The sequence below is a fragment of the Triturus cristatus genome, chromosome 4_2, assembly GCF_964204655.1.
Source record: "Triturus cristatus chromosome 4_2, aTriCri1.1, whole genome shotgun sequence".
Lineage (NCBI taxonomy): Eukaryota > Metazoa > Chordata > Amphibia > Caudata > Salamandridae > Triturus > Triturus cristatus.
The window spans coordinates 20,801,129-20,818,228 of record NC_140586.1 but is presented as its reverse complement, the minus strand read 5'-3'; the positions used below and the strand labels follow the sequence as shown (position 1 = coordinate 20,818,228).

Genomic DNA, 17,100 nt, shown 5'->3' with positions numbered 1-17,100 from the left:
GAACAAAAGCAGAGGGCTTGAGTCACAAGCTGCAAATTTGAATAAGTTTACTACCTTACTTTAATATTATTTTCAATGGGGATTTTTTTTCAGTCTATACATCATTATTTTCCATGGGAGGGTGTTGCAGCAGCAGTGGTTGGTCATGTGTAGTGCTAGACTAACTAAAAAAGTGTAAGTTACTGCAAAAGTGAGATTTGTAAATACCAAAAAGTAGTAAACTTACTACAAATTGTAAACCTACTCAAAAGTGTAATTTACCTTTGTGAATCATGGCCATAGTTGTTAGGTCACTGATGGTGCATTGCCAAGTGGACTTATGAGTGATGGTGAGTTCTCCTTCTGTCTTGTGTTTGTGGTCTAGACCTTGGATGCTACAGCCTCCTAGGATGAGGGTGTGTAAGGAAGTGTGTGTGGGTCTGAGCCTTGTTTGAGGAACAATGCTGTGTTATGCGCAAATAGCAGTTATGTCAGGTGCTTGTGGGACTGCTTAAGGAGCCTTGATAAAAATGAGTTGGAGGATTTATGCTGCTGATGGTGTGTGTGTTAGATGCAATGTGTTGTTGCTGTACACTCTGAGTGTAGTAACCACTCTTGGGCGTTGTGGTTAAATAAAGATTTATTTTAGTATCAGAAATCAGCTCATGACCAGAAGGCGTCCAATCATCTGACACACCAGCAGTAACTGACACAGCCTCCCACTAGAATGCCTATAATCATTTGGTTGTAGAACATGGGCACACTACAAAAGTATACAAAGCGACCATGGCAAAAGACTTAGCAACACACCTATAAGCGCAATACATAAAGGGTACAACAGTGGGGTGTGCAAGGGTGTTTGCATGGTCTGAGTATGATTGTGAGTTGAGGGAATGAGGAGTATGATAATGGTGAACTGAAGGGAAGCTGAAATCCTTGTTTGTGTCCGCCATTAACTTGTAGACACCTGGGTGGTAGGACCGTCTGAGGAAATGAAAGAAGTAGGAGGGAGAAGAGGACAAAACCTAATTTCCAAGTTCACTGATTGGCCAGCACGTGGTCTACACAGTTGCAGTGAAAAAAGTGTCTATTGGTGAATGGTGCAAGGGCGTGGTGTTCTGCAGGTCTCAGCAATGAAGCTAGGTGGACGAGAGCTTCTGGACTATGGTTGATCTGCAGTGTTTTTTAAGCAAACATTTATGAAGACAGAGGGTCAGAGAAAACTTTTTCCACATTGGATAGTGTAAGCGTGCTGCAGTACAGAAACATTCAATTAAAACATTTTTAAAAAAACATAATCTCTCACATTTATCACACCCCTCTGACTGTCACTCCCACATCCTCATTACTAGTCTGTTAGAACCGATTACTCCATCTTGAAATACAGTATACACTTTTGGAGATCGGTGGCAGCGGCGAATAAAGATGGACGCTCCTTGAATTTCTCTGCAGCAACTGCAGCATAAAGAATACTGCCGGGTACAGAAGGAAATCTACATGAAGGTATGCGGCGGTACGGGCAAGGGAAAGAGCGTCTGAAGATCCCGTGAGCAGAGAGGCAAGTTTTTAGACCTTGAATTGGTCTAGTTTTGTGTTATTTACTTTTCTCCCTCTGCTCCTGGGGCGCTCCGTGTGCTTGCCCGCCATTTTGTGAGTTTGGCTCTCACAATCACCTCAGAGGACGGAACAAGTACAACGCATACTGGGCAACCAGAAAGTGAAATTTAAAGGAGGATGGGTAAATTTTTAGAAATTACCTATCCTTGAAAGACTTATCCTTCCTGAATACATGAAGGATGCTTTTATCTGTGATGAAGAGTTTTCCTTTTTTTGTGCAAAGAAAGAAAAAAAATGTGGTAAATGTCTTAATTAGGAGAGTGCTGTGCTTTTATAAATACTGTTGCATTATGAGGTTGCTGGAAAGCCCTGGGAGCGGAGAGGCTTTTTTCAAGCCCTTATTGTATTTAAATTGACAGCTGTGGATTATTGTCCTCTGCTCCTAGAATGCTTTTGTCTCCGGCCGCTATTTTGTGAGCCTGGTAAATGCTATCACCTCAGGAATTAACGTGCCATAAAACCTCATCAATATTAGGGTATTTTACTGTCAATTTGAAAGATTAGCTACCTAGCTCTGACTCTCCTTCTATTCTAGAGCTTTTCTTACACGCTCAGAGATAAGCCTACTCTGTTTTATGTGAGCTCATTGGTTCATTTTGACTGAGTCTACACCTCCTAATAGTTTTTCTCTGGATTAGTTTTGTCCTTTGAGAACTATCTAGTCACATTTTTACCTAAGAGATCCTTAATTAATATAGAGAATCACCTCTGCCTGATTGAAAATGGATTCCGCACATTCAAATAAAACACAAGGGCCCTCTGGTTCTAATACTAATGGTCGTAAAGAGCCTGTCGGTAACACTAATAAAAGGGTTAAAAAGGATCTCTCCTCTCCAAACAAATCACCTCTACCTTTGACCTTAGAGGATATTATGGATGAATTGAGAAATATTCATCCTTTCATGGCGGATACCAATGCGACGCTTCAAAGAATTGAAGAGAAAAGGTCTGGACTTAAGACTCACAGATGTTGAACAAAGGATTAGTGATGCACAGGATGTTGTCGCTAAAGTAGATATTTTATCTAAAGAGGTCACTCAATTGAAAAAATAACTGAGGATTTGGAAAATCGAAACAGATGTAACAACCTAAGAATTTATGGTATACCGGAAGTTTCTGAAGGCAATTATATGATTTATGTTCTGAAGTATCATATTCCACAAATAGTTGGCTTGTCAAATACCACCTCTGGAAATATTTTACAAACCCCAATCAGGTATAACACAAACATTATTGTCATCAGGCAGTTATTCTCTAAGGGTTCTCTGCTAGATTTCTCTGAGATGCAGAGAAAATATCACATATCTACCAAATATGCTTCTCATTTTCAATGCATTAAACCTCTTCTTCTTTATCTACACATCTCAACAATCTGATATAGCCTCAGACATGCAACCTCCTCCTTCCCCAATAGATTTTCAACACATTTGAAGGCCTCAAACATATACAAATTATGGCTCGATTCCTCTAAATTAACTACAACATCTAAAGAAGAGTTTGTATCGGAATCAGAACTACATCAAGAATTTTCAGCTTATACTTGGAAATCGATATAGGCCAAGATTCATAACTCGTCTTGCTCAGCAAGCACACCACAAACATGTTATTTTTATAACAGACTATATATCACTCCCACAAGCTTACATACATTTAAACTTTCCCCTACTACTAAGTGTTGGTCCTGTGCTCATAATAAGAGTGATATTTTTCACATGTTTTTTGATTGCCCTCTTGTTAAAAAGTTTTGGTTACAAGTATGGTATTAATTGAATGACATTTTATCCGTACGTTTCCCTTTTGATGTTATACACATCTTTTTGGGTGGTGCTTCCCCCCTTTTGACCTCTCAGCGTATGGTTGGGAAATTTGTTGACTTGATGTTTGCTTTAACATTTCAAATATTTACATCTAATTGGAAAGATACCCCTAAAATTTTCTATATGGCATGGTGGAATCTGTTGTGTCATCATCATTGTTTAGATCACTTCTCTTCCTCCAAAAATTAAAAAAGATTTATTATGTCACCCCTTACTTCATTTCTATCTAGATGCACGACTCAAACAGTAACTAAAGTTTGTAACTATGAACCTCCTTAAAATTAGAATTTTTTATTTATTATTCATTTATAGTGCCACAGATTTGTTTGCTATTCACTTGTTTAAACTTACAGTACATTATATTTCAACTCTCCTTTCCTTCTTCTCCCCCTGTCTCTACCTTGTCTCTTTCTTCCCTTTTCTTTCTTTACTGTTCTTTCCTTTCACCCTTATAAAATAATTAAAATGCACTTATTTTAGCATTACAGTTATGCATTTCAATTCAAGTTTCTTATGTTCATAATTTATATTATAAGATATATATAATTTGTAAAATTCTTAAATGTTAACTGTCTTCCTTCAATTATCAGAATGTTATATTATTCATATTGCACGTTCATATATTCGCTTGGATTGTCCTTCAGATGTCTACTTTTATCTAATGTAATTGCCTTCTTTTCTCCAACTAAGCATTTTTAAACTTAAAAAAATACAGTATACACTGAAACATAAGCGAGGACGAAAGGAGAACATACAGTGGTATTGACAAACAAACACTAGATATCTTGACATTCTTGGGATTTTGCTGATGAATATCACTCCTGCAAAACAAATCCAGGCAGCAACCCTCCTCCCAGTGGAGGGCATACAAAGAAATCCACCCGCCTAATCATCAGTCAAAAGACTTCATGGGCAGTGGGGGGGGGGTCAGCGCCCTGTTTTCTCTTGCAATATAATTGAGCACACAGTGTTAACCACACTGGCAGGAATGTATTTTCTCTTTCTCATAAACAATTATTTCATTGCCCTCACCTCCCATACAGGTGGAGCCACGCACCCACCGTCAGGGCCATACCCTCTTCCAGTGCCTTCCACCAACCCCCACTGATTAAATCAAATGGTGCAAGCAAACCCAGCTGGCACGAGCCATCGCTTCAAGCTTATAAGGTTTCAGGTACAATACGATCGTCCTGGGATCTTATGGAATAATAAGCCCACCAGCAACGGGCGCTAATAATTGGTTAGGCAAACAATACATAATTTAAAAGATGTCCCCCAAATATGAAAAAGGACAGCCTCGAGCACAAACCATCAGCATGCGGGTAATGTGTCGGGTTTCAGAGACCACCCCGACAGGACCTTATATTTCAAAGCATTTTCACTAGGCTGCATTGCACTGTACGCATTCCAACAGTTGGTGGTGCTAAGGTATCAAATGGGGTTTTCACCCTCTTTGCGGTGCTGTGAATTAGGGGAAGTGAGACCCAGTGTTACGGATGCCGATAAATGATTCTCTGTGCTTCCCTCAGCTGAATCTGGTCCTCGCTTTCTTTCCTCAATCAATTTACTCTTATAACAATTAAACATATATCACCTTATGGTTGAACTGTCCTGATTGGGCCTTTTAAAGTATTCTTCATGGCAGCAGAAGGCTAGATGGTGATAGATAGACATGGGGCTCTGTGTGCTGCATGTCGTATGTGACCTGGAGTTGTTTGTTACTGAATGGTGACGGTGGTGGTTGCTTGGTCTTTTTTAATGTGATGATATGATGTGGTGTGATGTGGGTTAGACCCTTTGTTGTCTTCACAACATGGGCTACTCCTGGCTTAGCCCTGTGGGATAATCTGCTATTTTCTGGGTGCTCCTCATGCTGGGAGCCTGCTGGTATTCTCCTCTTCTATAGTCTTTCCTCTTGAGGGACCAGGCACACTCCTTCGGTCCCTCAGCAGGCAGGCAAGCTGAAGGCACCTCAGACAGACTGTCAGCTCCTCCAGTAGAAAGTGCAGACTACAAGTGCCTGAGGTCCCACATTTATACACATTTTCAAGACAAGGCATTTGGCTCCACTGGGTAAGACTTCAGAACTGGTTTGAGTCAGTTCTCGTTCAAATAGCATTTTCAGGCTCCTCCTCTGACACAGCATTTGAGCAAATTGATGGCTTTCACAGTAGGTAGTAATGAGGCTGGGCTGGCTTCAAGCAGGAGAATTCAAAATATGGACGCAATGAAGCCTCATATCACTGCACCTGGCTATCATCTGCCTTCCTGTAACAGTAATCATGGACAGACAAAAGGGCAGGATGAGCCTATAACTTTTCTCACCTTTAATATTAAATACTTTAGTCCCACTCCTCACCCCTACCATTTCCCAAATTTCAGTATCCAGGAATAACTGATGAGCAGTACATGCTTACAAGGTCCTTAATGAATTTGTAAAGGAACCTCTGTTGCTTTCCGCTTTCACTTCAGTGTCAGAGTCTTCAACCTCCAGCCTCAGGAATGCAGACAATACACTTCCACTGTCTAGGGAAGCTGCCCTCATCCTCCATCTTGTGCCATGCTAAACCAGGAGCATCCAAAATGGAACCTACTGGTGCCAGTTCTCGGTCTCATACAACACACAGCATTCTTGTACCATACATGTGCTTCAGACACTGCACATTCACGCACTCAACATGCACATAGGATGTCAGCAAAAGGTTCTGGATTTCACATAAAAGTGGAACTTTACATGAGAGTGGTCAGTAGACCCCACCCTCACTTGCACAGTACAGATTCACAAAACACTGTACACTGCTAGCACGCTTTATGTGACCCGGCCAAAGCATGGACTGTAGTCAAATACCCACTATGTACATTTGTGCACTCCACATAGCAGGTCTGGATCTCGCATAGCCTTGGACAAGCCCAGGCCTCTGTGCACATGCTAGATTAATGTGATGCCAGTGCCAAAATAAGTCAGGATAGAAGTCTTTCCTCGTATTTACCATCTAAATAAAAGAAGTGAGAATGATTAGATGAAACTCAGGAAAGTTAAACGTGGTTTTGGAAAAATTATGTTAGATGTGCTTAGAGCTAAGATACCTTCTGTTGGTGTGGCCTTGAACGATATGAAGATCAGGAAGTGGTCTACGTTGATGGATCATTTAGCATCTAACACTGCCAAAGGATTATCCCATGTTAATGAGGTCCTAATGGCAATGCATGCAATGATTATGCAAACGCGTCTTGTTTTGCAAATGAGTGCAGAGTCTGTTCTGTGTTGAGAGTTCAAAGGTACCATACCTTCATATGGGTAACATAACAGCAAGCTTATTATGAATACATTGGTACTATAAATAATAATTTGTGTGAGACAAGAAGTGTGGATCAATGGTTAGAGCGGCAGACCCTGATGCAAAAGTCTGGCCCGGGACCAGGGTTCAATTCCTGCCTCGGTGGGTCTTGGGCTCAATTTCCTCTGACCTGTTAATTCTCGCCTCGGTGACTATTCTAATCATGGGTCCCACTCTGCAACTCTGGGCAATAGCTTGCTTAATCTCCACAATGGCCCCAACAGTGCTGGGATGCCTGGCTTCACCTTGGGGGTGCCCAGGAGTGGACATTTCACAGGGAAAAGCCAGGAAGGGTTCCACAGCGGTATGAGTACAGCGCCAGGGCACCCATGGGTAACAGTGCGCTATACAAGTACAACACATTTACGTTTACAAAGGCTCTCGAAAATCATAGGTTGTGGGAATCAGTTGGTTCGTTGTTCAGTGAGACTGGAAAGGGATTTGCAAAGGTTGGTGAGTGGTCTAATAATATAGGTGAAAGTGTTCTTCAGGAGATTTCAACACAACTAACCATTGTCTTTGTGTGTGTTATGGGTCTCATTCTCTCGCTTAGATTCAGAGATGCAATTTGCTTACAAGGGGTCTTACATTGTGGGTTTCAAAAGAAAGTGTCAGCAACATCTTTAGAGAAGAGGACGAAAACTGACACAATGGAGTTAAAAAACATTACGGCACAGGTCTATGATGGTATACAGACTTTGGAGGATTTGAGACACAAAAAAGTTGAAGGGGCTATTAAAATCCACAGAGGTTGGGTGATATGGAGACTGTACTGTATGTATTTCTTTATATAAATGTAAAGGTTGATTATAAGGGGCTCAGTAATCAGGGAAACAATTCCTGCACCTCTGAATCACACCAGTGCAGACTTTGCTAAATCGCTTGTGGTAGAATTGCTCCCAATTACGAGATAATGGGGAATAACATGCTAGAGTCTGAGTTTCTGTACCAATTCATGCACGTTTTGTTCCATTTCAAGCCAATTTTTCAGCTGGACATTTGGATTTTTAACAGTTGAAGGGTTTAGGTGAACACATCTGAGCCACAGTTCCAGCCAAGCTTGTTATCTTGAAAAGACTGGTAAACTCCATTTGCAGGCCATACCAGGATCACTGATGAAACTCAAAATGAGGCAGAAATACGACCCATTCATATTCCATTCCCACCTCCATTGGGAATGCAAGTCAGTGCTTACATTGTAAAGGAATGAGTGCCCGTGCCCAAAGCCCTGCTCAGAAGCCCGCCCGGTGCAATTAAATGTTGAGGCACTGAATATTGAGGCTCCATAGTCTCGAATCAACCTCATGTCTCCTTAATCAACTACTATACACTCCTTCACCCTGTATCTCACTCTTGCAGGTTCCTGCTTTCTCCGTTTGATGGGTTTTCTATCTTTTTCTTGCACCAGTTTTCCGCTTTGTTTATTTTTCCCTTACTTTCTCTTGGTGAATGTCTGATGCAGAAAAAATAAGTGCGTGGCTCCCCAAAACGAGTACTGTGGCCCCCAATCACAAGTTAAGCTCAAATTAAACACTGATCGTAGTTAACATTTATAAAGGGGTCTTTTAGCCTTTATCATACATTTTGCTGATTGTCGCCTATTTAGAGGCAACTGAGTTGACCCCAACTGAGAACCCAAGACAAACACAAGAATATCATAGCTCAATTGATACTATTTAACATTCTATCTTTCATTAGGACTGAGGGGCAGTCCTATCAGAAGTTTTTGCCAGGTCTTGGTCAAAACCTTCATGCAGGTCAATTCTGGCACTTCGTTTTAAGTACAAATAAATAGATCATCAGGGAAGAAGAAAAGAGGCAGCACAAGCATCTGGTGGGAGGCTATGTTAGCTGCTACATCATTAATAAACAGTGAATGTTTGCATTAGAAATCTATTCATGAGATGGTGGCAGGAGCGCAAGCCCCTGAAGAGCAAGAGGCCTGGTGCATAATGCCCTGTCTGCTCCTCCTACCCCCTCCTGACAGCCTTGGATAGGGAAATAGTACTCATAGTAAAATACTGTTCACCCAAAGCATTTCGGGGAACGCTGAGGATTCTCCAACTCATACAATAATACTGTCCTATGACACCCTTTTTATTTTCAGTTATGGTAATGTGCAAGTGCTATCAAATTTTTAGGGGTCACAGAAAGTTTGCTCTAAACAATTCATTTTCTACTGTTCTGTTAATTTATGTGTTGGTAAAAATGCATATGTTTTCTAAGATGTAACTCTAGCTGGATATGGTCCTTTGTGAAGCTTTTAATAATTTGAAAAGTATCTTATTGAAAACATACAATCGTAATCTACTATGATTAAGAGGAGACATGCTGCGCAGAGGCCTCCTTAAACATAATTACACATTCACAAACACAATGACGCACATAGCTTCAGCTACTCCTTTCTAATCAGGAATTATAGCTTAATAGTGTTTTAAGGAATTCCTAATGCTAGCCTATGAAAGGAGTAGGCCTCAAAGTAGTGAAAAACGAATTTAGCTGTTTGTCACTACCAGGACATGTAAAACTTAAAGTACATGTCCTACCTTTCAGTTACACAGCACCCTGCCCTTAGGGCTACCTAGGGCCTTGCCTTAGGGGTAACTTATGAGTAACAAAAGGGGAGTTTAAGGCTTGACAAGTGGTTTTAAATGCCAAGTCGAAGTGGCAGTAAACTGCACACACAGGCCTTGCAATGGCAGGCCTGAGACAGGTTTGAAAGGCCACTTGTCTTCTTCGAGGAGGGCCATATGTTGGCTCCCTGGGCTGCTGTAGAAGCCAAATGGCCAGAACATTTGTGCCACTTCTTTTGACTGCTGATTTGTTGTTTTAAGAAATCTATGTCACTTTTAAGCAGGATCACGGCCAACAAGCTTTTTAAAGTTCTGTTCAGAGTTTCCTTCATAAAATCTGCAAAATATACAATGCCATTTATAAAGACTGAAAATACAGAATTTGATGTTCAGTTTCAAGATACATTTAGATATGTGTTTGCTTTTTCTCTAATAGTTTCATGTTTTCTTTTACTTTTTTAAACAGTGCTTTACCAACAAGTATTGGTGCTGAGTGCACGCGAGCATTATTGTGCTCGTACACTCTCACCTTATGCTGCTTGGTGGACATTTCATAGTGGCCATTGTTGAGGATTCTGTCCTTGTGGGGGAGAATGTTATTTATTGAATGTTGGGGGTGGGGAGATAAGGGATGCTAGGGTAACGAAAAAGTATTCTGTATCTGTTACTTGGACTGGACGGTCCGTAACATTAACCCTTTCCATGCGTCGGACGGTCGGGAGCCGTCCAACGTCACGGTGAGTGTGTGCTTCGGATGGCTCCCAGCCGTCCTTGCACCCACCCACGGGGGAAGCACTGGCGCTCCCCCCGTGGGCCGCCCTTTAGGGTGCCCCCATGGGGGAAGGCAGGGGAAGCCCTTCCCCTGCCCCCCCACGTCATCTAAAGACGTCAGCGCGCCTTGCGCACTGATGTCATTAAATGATACAGGATGTGCTGGAAGCCATTTGCTTCCAGCGCGTCTTCAGAGAGGAGGTGAGTTTCTCCTCGGGGGAGGGGGGCATTTCAACAAAAGAGGCATCGGGGGAAAGGAGAGGGTTTTCCTTTACTCCGATGCCTCTTTTGAGCATTCCTGCTGCATGATCGCACGATCATGCAGCAGGAATGCCCACTAAACACCAGAGAATTTTTTTTTTTCTATTTTAAAAGTGATTAACTGTGTGCGGGGAGCGGCCCCTTAGGCAAGGGCTGCTCTTCTTTTGGGGGCAATGTTTTTTGGCTGTCGCCCTGGGGGTGCAGATCTCGCCTTTTTGTTTATTGGGCCCACTAGACCACCTGGGATTTATTTGTGGGTAGTGGCCCCTTGTGCAAGGGTCGCTCCCCTTTTGGGGCAATGTTTTTGGCTGTGTCTGCCCCCAGGGGGGCAGATCTCACCATTTTATTTTTAAATCGGGCCCACTAGACCACCAGGGATTGATTTGTGGGGAGTGGCCCCTTGGGCAAGGGTCGCTCCGCTTTGTGGGCAATGTTTTAGGCTGTGTCTGCCCCCCAGGGGGGCAGATCTCACCATTTTATTTTAGAATCTGGCCCAGTAGACCACCAGCGATTTATTTGTGGGGAGTTGCAACTTGGGCAAGGGTCGCTCCCCTGTGGGGGCTAAGTTTTTGGCTGTGTCTGCCCCCCAGGGGGGCAGATCTCGCCATTTTATTTTAAAATCAGGCCCACTAGACCACCAGGGATATTTTTGAGGTGAATTGCCCCTTGGGCAAGGGTTGCTACCTTCTGGGGTGCATTATTTTAGCCGTGTCTGCCCTCCTGGAGCTTTAGAGGGAAAAGTGCAATGCCTTGTATAGTGAGGAACTGCTAGCTGTGAAATGTGTAGACAGGAGGAATGTGTACATGCTGACTACCATCCACGATGACAGTACTCCACCTGTGACTGTTTGGGGTTAGGTTGCTGAAGTGCGCAAAGCTGTGTGCATTGTAGACTACAATAAGCACATGGGCGGTGTTGATAGAGCAGATCAGAGTTTGGAACCTTACACTGCTGTAAGGAAAACGTTGGGGGATCCACGCAAGCCATACCTTGCTGGACTCCCCCAGGAGTCTAGTTTTCAGAAATGAGTGGGTTTGGTAGTGTCCCAAGATAGCCGCTGAGCCCGGGCCAAAAACCCAGGTGACCCCCTTGCCAAACCAGGTTGTTTTGTGATAGGTCATTCTGATGTCTCCTCGATACGTTTTGGGCCCTTGCCTGTCGCGAGTATTTGAACCACCCATGCGAGTGAGGTAGGTACCATTTTTATCGGGAGATCTGGGTGATTGCTGGGTGGTAGGAAATTTGTGGATCCACGCAGATTCCAGAACTTTTCCTCACAGAAATTTGAGAAAAAGGGGATTTTTCCAGCTAAATTTGAGGTTTGCAGGGGATTCTGGGTAGGAAAACGTTGGGGGACCCATGCAAGCCATACCTCACTGGACTCCCCCTGGTGTCTAGTTTTCAGAAATGTGTGGGTTTGGTGGGTTTCCCAAGATGGCCGCAGAGCCCTGGGCCAAAAACCCAGGTGACTCCCCTTGCAAAACCAGGTTGTTTTGTGAAAGGTCATTTTGATGTCTCCTCAATATGTTTTGGGCCCTTGCCTATCGCGGGTACTTGGGGCACCCACATGAGGGATGTACCATTTTTATTAGTGGACCTGGGGAAACGCTGGGTGGTAGGAAATTTGTGTATCTACGCAGATTCCAGAACATTCCACCACAGAAATGTGAGTAAAATGTTTTTACAAAGTTTGAGGTTTGCAAGTGATTCTGGGTAACAGAACCTGGTGAAAGCCAGACAAGTAACCCCATACTGGATTCCCCTTGGTGTCTAGTTTTCAAAAATATATAGGTTTGCAAGGTTTCTCTAGGCGTCGGCAGAGCTAGAGTTCAAAATCTACAGCTAGGCACTTTGCAAAAAAAGGGTCAGTTTTCACTATGTAAATGTGCGTGTGTCCACGTTGCGTTTTGGGCCGTTTCCTGTCAAGGGCACTAGGCCTACCCACACAAGTGAGGTACCATTTTTTTCAGAAGACATTGGGAAATGTGGGGTGGGTAGAATTTTGTAGATCAACGCAGATTCCAGAACTTTCCATCACAGAAATGTGAGGAAAATGTGTTTTATTTGTCAAAGTTTGAAGTTTGCAAGGAATTCTGGGTAACAGATCATGGTGAGAGTCAGTCAAGTCACCCCATCCTGGATTCCCCTGGGTGTCTAGTTTTAAAAAATGTATAGGTTTGCTAGGTTTCCCTAGGTGCCGGCAAAGCTAGGGTTCAAAATCTACAGCTAGGCACTTTGCAAAAAAAAGGTCAGTTTTCACTGTAAAAATAAAGTGTGTCCACGTTGCGTTTTGGGCCGTTTCCTGTCGTGGGCTCTAGGCCTACCCACACAAGTGAGGTACCATTTTTATTGGGAGACTTAGGATAACACAGAATTGTAGAGCAACTGTTATTACCTATTGACTTTCGATGCATTTGTGCCTTCCAAATAAAAAACAATGTGTAAAAAATAAGTCACTTTGAAAAATGTCCTATAATTCTCTTGCTAGTATGCGTAGTCACAATTTCAAAAATGTGCAAATAGCTACTGTTTCTAAACTCTATATTTTGTTCCAATTTCAGAAATACATAGGTGTCTTTCATCCCAATTTTTCACTGTATATATTTTATCAAATTAACTGCTAAATACCTGGTACATAATAAAAAACCATTGCATGACGCTGCTCAGTTATTGTCTCTGGGTTTATCAGGTTCTTGGTGAACCTACAAGTCCTATATATCCCCACAACCAGAAAGGTCTGGTGGATGTAACGGTATATTGCTTTCAAACATCTGTCATAATTAGAAGAAGTTACAGGTGAAAACGTTGGCACAAATGGTTGTTTTTTTCAACTCATGTTCAAATTTTTCCTATTTTCAACTGTTACTTTCTATCAAGAAACCATTGAAGGATCTATGCAAATGACCCCTTGCTGAATTCAGAATTTTGTCTACCTTTCAAAAATGTATAGCTTCCCAGGATCAATTATTGCTTTCATACCCATTTCTACAATTAACTGGAAAAAGGTTGAAAGCACAAAAAATAGCAAAAATAGGCTATGTCCCAGTAAAATGCCTAAACTGTGTAAAAAAATGTTGGATTTTTGACAAAGGTCTGTCAGTCTCTGAAAGCTGGGGAAATGGTGCTTTCAGCCCCACAAACTCTTTGTTGATACCATTTGCAGAGAAAAAACAGACGCTTTCATTTACAGCACTTTTTTCCCATTTTACCAAAAGAGAACAAAATGTAGCTGTATTTCTGCTAATTTCTGGGTCCCCTCCAGGGGAATCCACAAACCCTGGGTACCTTTAGTATCCCCATGATATTGGAAGAAAAGGACGCAAATTTGGCGTGGATAACTTATGTGGTCAAAAGGTTACAGGGGCCTAAGCGCGAACTACCCCAAATAGCCCAAAAAAGGCCTAACAGCGAAGGGATTAAACACAGAACTTTATCTCAACCTCTCGAGTCCGTCATTATTCTTTTAGCTGGATTCTGCCCTCCGGTTTTTCTTACAATTGGCTAAACTTATAGATTAGCAATCACATTTTAAAGGTGAAGCCCATACGCATTGCCAATGTTTTTCTATCATGTTCTTAGATGCAATGAGTAGACTAGTAGAGCAACCACATTTTGAAAACAACTGGAACATTTCACAAACATAGACTACAAATTAGGATCAACTGAAGGGCACAGAATTTCTTAATCAACATCACTCGCCAACATAAAAAACAGAATGATGGACTAATGGCAAACTAAGTGCAACTTTTGTACATAGTATTCTATGTGTTAATTAAATTGCTCTCTGCTAATCGGTTTTGCACTGGAACACATTAAAACTTGCCTCTCTCTAGGGTCTATAGACCCTCTCTAGAAACCGGGACATGTGCCTAATTTACTTAAATTTGCCAGGGCACTAATGGTGAAAAATCGGACTATGCTGGCAAATCCAGGATGCCTGGTCACGCTAGGAAAGAGATGCTTCTTTTTGGAGGCACACAGGGCTTTCCCTGGTTGTTTCAAATATTCAAGAGCACTCCCATGCATGCTCTCGCGAGAGCCAGGCCGCAGCACTGGTGTGACGTCAGCTATTTTGGGTAGATTGGTTGCTTCTCTTACAGCAGAAATATGCAGCACATGCAGTGTCCTCACGTTAGACATGGAGGCCCATGGAAACAGAGCATACATCTTCAATCCCGTTGATTCCCAAATCCGCCCTCTCCTCGTAATCTTGTCACAGCTGCCGCTCATCACTCCCCACACTGTCTCCCTCCACTGTCCTTTTCTCCCACTGGCGCACCACACTTCTTCACCTCTGGTTTAAACAACTTAGGAACCCCTTTAGGTTGCCCAACCACTTTCTTCATTCTTGTCCCCGCTTAAGCTCTATTCATCTCCAGGCTTTCCAAATACCCTGCATTAACCCCTCCCTCCTGCCTGTCCAGCTCCTTTCTCACACCTTCTTCCCATGTAAATCTCGCATCTTTCACTATCCTCTTTCAGGATCCCTCAAGCCCATTGACCACTCAAATCCTCTTCTCTGTATCAGATAGTTCATCTTTCCCGTCACCTGCCCATCCAATTCTCCCTGGACCCCTCACACCCTCAACTTTGACTGTCACCCTTTCATTCGGGTCTTCATCGTCCCCAAGTCCATGTCTCCACGTCTCTACCATGGGCCATTACCTCAGCTTCAGTTTGTCCCCCCCAAACCCTACCCTAACTTCACATGCCCTTCCATCAGTCCTGCTGCCCCCGTACCTCTCCCAGGACCCTCCCTTCTGTTTAAGGTTGTCGCTGTAAGTGCAGCTTAGTGAGAATGATAGAGAGAGTGAGACTATGAGATGAGTGAATGAGAGAGAATGTGAGCGAGTTAATGTAAGTGGGCATGAGTGAATGTGCGTCAACCTGCTAAGCTTGAGACTCTGCCACTGGCCCTGGCGCACTGTTATTAATTCTTGGCTTACAGAGTTCCCCATGGGCTCTGATGGTATCTTCCTCCCTGCAGCAGCCCGATATCTCAACACAGACCCTCACCTCTGCTTCAGTTTGCTCCTCTCCCACCTCTTCTCTGGGCCATCCACCAGCCCCCCTCCCCCGTGCCTACCAGGCCCTCACCCCTGCTTCAAGCTGCTCCTCTTCTCTGGGTCATCCACCAGTCCCCCCCGTCCCTACCAGGCCCTCACCTCTGCTTCAAGTTGCTCCTCTTCTCCCTCTTCTCTGGGTCATCCACCAGTCCCCCCTGGTTCCCACCAGGCCCTCCCCTCTGCTTCAGTTTGCGCCTCTCCCTCTCTTCTCTGGGTTATCCACAAGTCCCCCCAGGTCCCCACCAGGCCCTCACCTCTGCTTCAGTTTGCTACTCTCCTTCCTTCTTCTCCTGGTCATCCACCTGTCCTCCCACCCTGGTCCCCACCAGGCCCTCACATCTGCTTCAGTTTGCTACTCTCCTTCCTTCTTCTCCTGGTCATCCACCTGTCCTCCCACCCTGGTCCCCACCAGGCCCTCACCTCTGCTTCAGGTTGTTCCTCTCCATCAGCACACAGTTTAGCTCCTTGGTCTTCTGATCTAGCTTCTCCTGCAGCTTCTTGAGGTGTCGCTGGAAGAGGTTAGTGGTGCCCTGGGACTTCAAGGTCTTCACTTGGTTGAGCTCCCCCCTCAGCTCGGTGTTGTTCAGCTCCAGGCTACGCACCTTTTCGATGAAGGAAGCGAAGCGCTCGTTGAGCTTCTGCAGGTCGCTCCTGTCACTGTAGCCCATGCTCAGCATCCTACGGTTGCCCTCCATGAGGTCTCCTTCATTGGGGTATGACCACGCCACCGGGGCGCTGGCACTGCCCCAGGACGTTGAAAGTTGGGGGGCCTCGACCGGCATAGGGCTGTTCAGCAGCTCGCATGACAACCCAAATACCAAGGGGAAGGAGCTGGTAGCAGTCCTGCGACCATCAAAGTTGCCCATGGTGTAGCCAATGATGGGAGGACCAGCCACATGTTGAGAGGATAATGAACCTGGATGGAAAGGTGAATGGACCGATTGTCGAAAGGACATGGTGCTTGTTGGGTGGTTCAACAGTGGGGTCTTCAAACTGTCGCACTGCCGTCTTGTCCACTAATCAGAAGCCGCACTGCTAGGCTGAGGCGATTCCAAAAACAGCTTCTGATGGTCCCAGTTCCTTTGTTCAATGTAGTGGAAAACCATGAGTGTTTGCTTCTCTTCAAGCAAAGCAATTCCTCTTATACCGCGTCACACCCACTTTCTTGCATACCTAATGCATCATCAACCACTTCTTGTCAACATCTTGGTTTCAGGCATGACAGTATGGCCACTCCGCCCAGCGCCCAGGGCAGTGAATCCTATTTTTCATATCAGCATCCTTCTTCTTATGCACGAAGTCAAAGAAAGCCACTTCAACCAACTCAGGGAGGGGCACCAAAGTCTTTATTTACTAGTTTCCGTGATTTGCTGAGCACCACAAAATCTAAAAAGATGCCGCTAATGCTGGAAAGTTGAAATTCAATTTCTCCTCAGAGGAAACGAAATACTTTCGCCCACGCAGTTCGGGGGCGTTCCATTCCCCTTTCAATTTTTTGACTATTTCCAGGTTAGGAAAGGGTCAGAATGTGTTTGTAAATGCCATCAAACCCAGGTTTGCGAAAATGTGCAAACTCTAAAATCAGACTTATCTTTGTCCCTCCCACTTCCCACCCACTGCATATAGTTTACTACTGTATAATTGAAGCAGTCGTGGGATACAGTTATGTAAACCATT

The 17,100-nt window shown here is 43.8% G+C and overlaps 1 protein-coding gene across 1 annotated transcript in view; it reads right to left on the bottom strand.

The window, feature by feature from the left end:
- Nucleotides 1-16,522, bottom strand: part of PRPH (peripherin) — a 209,905-nt gene extending 193,383 nt beyond the window's left edge. Inside the window, exon 1 of the mRNA XM_085600250.1 lies at nt 15,844-16,522. Coding sequence (XP_085456376.1) covers nt 15,844-16,379 — 536 coding nt within the window. The 5' untranslated portion in view covers nt 16,380-16,522. The remainder of the gene's footprint in view (nt 1-15,843) is intronic.
- Nucleotides 16,523-17,100: the final 578 nt, after the last annotated feature.